The sequence below is a fragment of the Bos mutus genome, chromosome 5 (genome assembly GCF_027580195.1).
Source record: "Bos mutus isolate GX-2022 chromosome 5, NWIPB_WYAK_1.1, whole genome shotgun sequence".
Taxonomy (NCBI): domain Eukaryota; kingdom Metazoa; phylum Chordata; class Mammalia; order Artiodactyla; family Bovidae; genus Bos; species Bos mutus.
Genome location: NC_091621.1, coordinates 8,930,653 through 8,936,652, shown reverse-complemented (window position 1 = coordinate 8,936,652; position 6,000 = coordinate 8,930,653). Strand labels below are relative to the sequence as shown.

The 6,000-nt window shown below is 36.8% G+C and overlaps 1 protein-coding gene across 9 annotated transcripts in view; it reads left to right on the top strand.

Moving 5' to 3' along the window:
• The first annotated feature begins 2,452 nt into the window (after nt 1-2,452).
• MYBPC1 (myosin binding protein C1) overlaps nt 2,453-6,000 on the top strand; it is a 100,972-nt gene continuing 97,424 nt past the window's right edge. For all 9 annotated transcript variants that reach the window (XM_070370263.1, XM_070370258.1, XM_070370264.1 and 6 more), the window contains exon 1: nt 2,453-2,603. In XM_070370263.1, coding sequence (XP_070226364.1) covers nt 2,579-2,603 — 25 coding nt within the window. In that variant the 5' untranslated portion in view covers nt 2,453-2,578. The remainder of the gene's footprint in view (nt 2,604-6,000) is intronic.

Below are 6,000 nucleotides of genomic sequence, written 5' to 3'. Positions count from 1 at the left end.
TAGTAAATGATTTAATAAAATAAAATAAAGAGTCCTGTTGACCAATTTTCCCTTTCCTGAGAGTGAGGTTGGAGATAAGGAATCTGAAAACTTCTAGCTGAATATATAACATCAGAAATAGAGGTTACATGTTTTAAAACAAAACAGTCCTAAAAAAAAAATACAGTCCTGGGAAAATTACACATCTACTTATTCTTCTAACTTGGAATCTTACTTTAACCATATAATGCACTCTACAACTATTTATCTTGGGATCTGTTCATACTTCCAATTCCTCCAATAATGTTTTATCTTTTTAAAATCAAGTCCTTAATTACCAAAAAGTTCCCTGGGCTATGAAATATCTTCTCCATGGATTGCAGTATGTCCTGGCACATGTTCACTTCAGTAAAATGATCAGTGTATTAAAAACCCAACCAAGTGTCTGCAGAAGCCAGTGATGGCATGGCACCTCTTTTGTGGCATGTGTGAAATCTGCCCATCACTATAAACATTCTTTGCAACATGACACTTTGCCCTTATGTTCATTTCATATGTGGTGTTTAGTGTGATGGGAAAGCTGAGGGAAAAATGATTCTTTTTTTAAGGACTAGTCATATAGAATCACAACGTTAAACCTAGAAGGGGCTTCAGAGATCATTTTTTCAGACCCCTCATTTTACGCAAAAGGAATCGGAGGCCCAGAAAGGCCATTTGACTTTCTTAAACTCTTCTGGTTAATGATAGGTCCTGAAATAGAAACCAAGAGTCCGACTTCAAATTCTAGGTTTTTAAATTTGTTTCATCTATTAATGGATACTCTAATGATAGACTGGGCGGGGGAGAAAGTTTTTTCTAACTTTGCATTACAGAATATACTGTATTCTGGCTCACATTTAGCTGTTTAGCATCTAAGAGCAAAGGAATATTTTAGAAAACAAAACAGCATGCTCAGTAGCACTATGTGATTGAGAAAAGGCTTTCTTTGTAGAAGATGTTCATTGACCTTCTTGACTGGTTTTCCGCCTCCTCCCCACCAAATAGCTAAAGCATGATGATATTGATTCTAAGTTGAGTTTCCATCCTTATATGAAAAGTTAGCTTGGCACAGAGCTTGGCAGAGCTAAGTCTGACCAGCTGTGCTCTTAGCCACAGGGGAAATTAAGTGAGAGAGTGTGGCTGGTTCTGTACAAATCAATCAAAGTCTTTTGAAAATGGTCTTGAAAACACATACCAATGAAAGCACACAGGTAGTTGTCTTTTCACATAAACTAATTTTAGTCCTCATCCATAAGAGGCCATGGGCGTGGATAAAGAAATTATTGTTTTGGCCAAAATGTTCATTCGGGTTTTTCCACAAACTGTGAACGAACTTTTGGGCCAACCCAATAAGATGTTTTTCTTAGGTTGACTAATTGGTAATTCATATTTCTCCATCAGTTCCATGAGAATTTGGGGAGAAAGTGGCTAACAGTCTACTAATATTTTAAGTTAGATTTGTGTACATGTTTGCCATGTTGAAACAAAACAATGGCTACTGGCCTGACTTTTTTTGCCCATGCCCCATATATTTTTAAATATATAATTCAGTGGTTTTTAATATATTCACAAAGTTATGCATCCATTACCACTATCTAATTCCAGAGCATTTTCATCATCCCCTAAAGAAACTTCATATCTACTAGCAGTCATTCGTAATCCCACCTCCCTTCAACCCCAGGCAACCACTAATTGAGTTTCTGATGCAATAGATTTGCCTCTCCTGGATATTTCATATGAATGGAATCATACAATACATGGTCTTTTCTGTCTGGCATCTTTCACTAAGCATAATGTTCCCAAGCTTCATGTATGTTGTAGCATGTATCATTACTTCATCTTTTTGTATGCACTGTAATTTTTTAAAGGATGTTTCTTGAAACAAAGATACAAGCTAAATATTCCTTAATAGAAAATTTTGCTATTTTTGGAGGAGAAAATGAGACAAAATATTCAACACAGAGATTTGGCTTGACAAATAAATATTAGTATATTGATGAAAAGTAAGAAAAAATTTAAACCCAATAATTAAGAACAGACAACAAAAAGCTTATGGGAACATAACATTATCATCAATACAGAGGTTTTTCTTTATAATCTTAGTGAAAATTAAGGTATATGTTGAATTAACATGTTATGATTTTTAATTTGATTTAATTTTTTATTATCAGGCAGCTTTTTGCTTTTCTGAGTTGACACATGCCTCTGTCAGACAGAAAGAGAAGAGCAAGAAGGAGCACGAGGCTGCAGCTGAATTTAGAAAGTCAGAGGTGCTCTCATAGCCACATGAGATGAACAGAAGATTCCTTCCAGTAGGCAAGAGAGCAGAGTGCAGACAACAGATGTGAGAAGGTGCTCATAGCTGTTGAGTTCCAGCATCCTTGTGCTGAAGAAGGGGCGGTGCAAAAATGATTGACGTTCCCAGGGAATATAAAAGCCCTGGACTTCTCCCCAGCTGCTTGTCACACTGACCTGTACCATCTCTCAACTGCTCGTGGGGTTTCTGTCAACTAGTACTGGAAAGGACAAACTGTTTGGAGAATAATATTTTATTGTGACCATGCCAGAACCCACTAAGAAAGAGGGTAAGATTCCTCCCTAGATCTTTTTGTTGTACTTTTTAATAAAGCATGTGTTTTTTTTTGCTATTTTCAAAAAATATCTAATTTCTTAAAGAGACTATAAGATAATAGAATACTGTGACTTAAGGAAAAGAACCTTTGGAGTAGAAAGACCAGAGGGTAAATATAGGAAGAGTATAACCAATTAAAAAATATCTGATAATGATCATTTATGAAGGAACATTAACTGAAATGATCAAATTAGAATTTTATCATTAGTTGCAAAGAATCCTTAAAGTTTAATTTTCTTAGGTTCAGTCACAAATTTTTCACCTGTATTTACAGTTTGTGGGGAGTGGGAGGAACTTGGAATGTTTTCTTAAATAGTTAACAAATTTGTTCAAGATTTCAAAAAAGAATTTGTGACAGTATTTCCCAAATTGCTATATTTTTCTCCTAGAAAGACATTTAAAATATGCAGATGCAGTTATTTTTTGGTTTTATCAGTTTGGAGCTTTATTAATTATGACATTATTATAATCTTGCATGGGAAAAAAAATCAAACACCTGGGTTAAAGAATATCTTTGAATGTCAATGACAGACTATGTTCTTTAATGAGATTTATTGTAGGTAATTTCATAGTAACCGTTTAAAAATAATTAAGATGAAAATAATTTTCATTAGGAAAAATGCTTCCTCCAATAAACAGCTTCTCCTACCTATGAAAAATCAATATCTTAAAACTACTTATTAATAATATAAATAAGCTGAAATTCAAAATTACTAAAATAACTAATGAAAAACACAAATTAACAGCAGAAATGTATTGAATTTAATTTTAAATGGTAACATCTTTTAAAAATACTCTTTTCATTTGTGTTAGTCTTCCTTAGTGCCTACTAAATCTTTGTTTTTCACTTCTGCAAATAAAAGCAACAAACTGACAAACATTAGCAGAGAGCCAGAGAGCATAAAAATGGTATTTAGTGTTTTTTTTATTTTTAATTCTAAAAACTGCTTTTAACCATTCTTTTGAGAGCCTTGAAAAAGATGCTTAGATGTTGAATCCAAAGTTGAAACACTAACCAAATTACCAAAAGTTTTTGAAATATATTTTCTTTATGTAATTAAGTAACCAGTGTTGACAGGCTGTGGTGATCAGTTTACAGGTTGGCTTTACTTAGTGGCGGAGGGCATTGATGGATGAAATCTTCTACCCGAAATAACCACACCAAATGCATGCATTAATATGGGAACTTAATCCTGACTATCAAGCAGTGAGTCCAGTCCCTGCTGAAGTGTCTTATTTGTAATGCAAATGATTTACTTGTGTATTAAGTGTCCTTTTCATTTGATCTGTCACTTGACTAGCCTCTTCAAGGCTTATTTGGATGAAATGCATTCTATGTTTCCTGACGAAGGACAGAATATTGTTTTAATATCCTGCATTTAGTGGATGAATTTGCATGTGTTACTTTAAAGCCCATTGGAAAATGACAAGAAAAGCTGAGAAACTAATAGGCCAATATGAAGAGCTGTAGAGCCTATAAAGCTAATTAAATTATTTGGATTGCTAGATGTGATAAAGTTTTCCTTTTTGTCTGACAACTCAATCTGATCCATTTTACTTTTAAAGACAATGAAACTAGCCGAGACAGGAGGAAAATATATCTTTAACTTCAGCCCATCCCCCACCCCACCCCCCAAAAAAAACCATGTATAAATTTTGGCTATAAATCAACATACATACCAAAGTGCCCATAATCTTTTGCTATAAAAGCACTGTGGATATTCTGTGTAGGAGTTGCCCCCAGCACAGTAATTTTATACTCAGATTCTTTGGTTAGTTTAAATTTGGATGGTGGGGAGTCAGGATAAAGAGAAGGTTACTGATATATTTAAAATCCTTTGAGGAAGTACAGGGATTTTTTTGGTTTCCTTACCAGCAGAACTGATTTTTAAAGGAACTATACCTTGAAGAGTTTTCTTAATGAAATCATTGCATTTTTCTGTTGTTTACATCAGAAACATAAGGAGTATGGCAAGTCAGGGGCTATTCTGGTCCTTGCACTTCTCTCAATTAGTGTCATTTTTTCTGGGGTTGCACTACCTTGGTGGCTCAGATGGTAATGCGGGAGACTGGGTTCAATCCCTGGGTCAGGAAGATCTCCTGGAGAAGGAAATGGCAACCCCCTACAGTACTCTTGCCTGGAAAATCCCATGGATGGAGGAGCCTGGTAGGCTACAGTCCATGGGGTCGCAGAGTCGGACATGCCTGAGCAACTTCACTTCACTACTTACTGGGCTTGGTTTTGTTCCATATACACCTGCCTCTGAAAGACAGCCTCAAGAATAAAATGTGCCGCCAAACCAGTTCTACAGAATCCTTTCAAACTATTTGCAGAAACACCCCCCTCAAGCAGGTTTCTCCAGCCCCTGTGGATATCCTTACATCTCTTCCTTGGCTGGAAGAACCATGCCCAAGCAGAGCATGACCGCCTGCTGTAAATCTTGATGACACATGAGCTGCTTTGACCTTCCCAGGATCCAGGAGCACTTGACAACTCTTCAAAAGAGGCCGAGTTTTCAGCACCTGAAAGCGCAAAAGATGTCTCTCTCAAATGCCTCCCGACCTGCAGCGGCCTAATTCTGGGAGCTCCAAGTTGGTCTTGAGAGAGTTGGTCCTTCTAAGGAGAAGGGGAAGTATGGTTGTACTTTTAGACCTCAAGGAGGGACTCTAATGGAAGTAATTAGTCAACAGTCCTTACTTAGACCCTTCAGAATATTCTGGATGGCTCAGTAAGCTCTTTCTGAGAAAGAAAAAATTTTTTTAAAGGAATAGCTTCCCTGGTGGCTCAGACAGTAAAGAATCTGCTCGCAATGTGGGAGACCCAGGTTTGATCTCTGGGTTGGGAAGGTCCCCTGGAGAAGGGAATGGCAACCCACTCCAGTATTCTTGCCTGGAGAATCCCATGGACAGAGGAGCCTGGTGGGCTACAGTCCATAGGGTCATAAATTGGTGGACATGAATGAGCAGCTAACACTTTCACTTCATTTCACTTTGTCCTCTCCACCTCTACTTTATATATTTATTCATTGTAGAACTATACTATTTGTACTGCCAGTTCCGAAGAAAATGTCTGTCTTACACTTTAGATTGATGCAGATCTGACACCCAGTAAAAGTAAGGTGTTCTAATCAAACAGTGAGAAGGACGTTTCAGATTTGTGGGAATCTCCCAGGATGTCTTGCTGATACATTCATTTACCTATCATCAGTGAATTGAGTGCTTACTATGAGCTGGTTGCTGGGATTTCAGAGATACATGCAACATGGTCTCTGCTCTAAAAACCCTTATTGCCCCTGGGTCTCACTGAGTAAAGAAGTCATCTTTTGCTGAAACTCTCTTTTCCTTTCAAA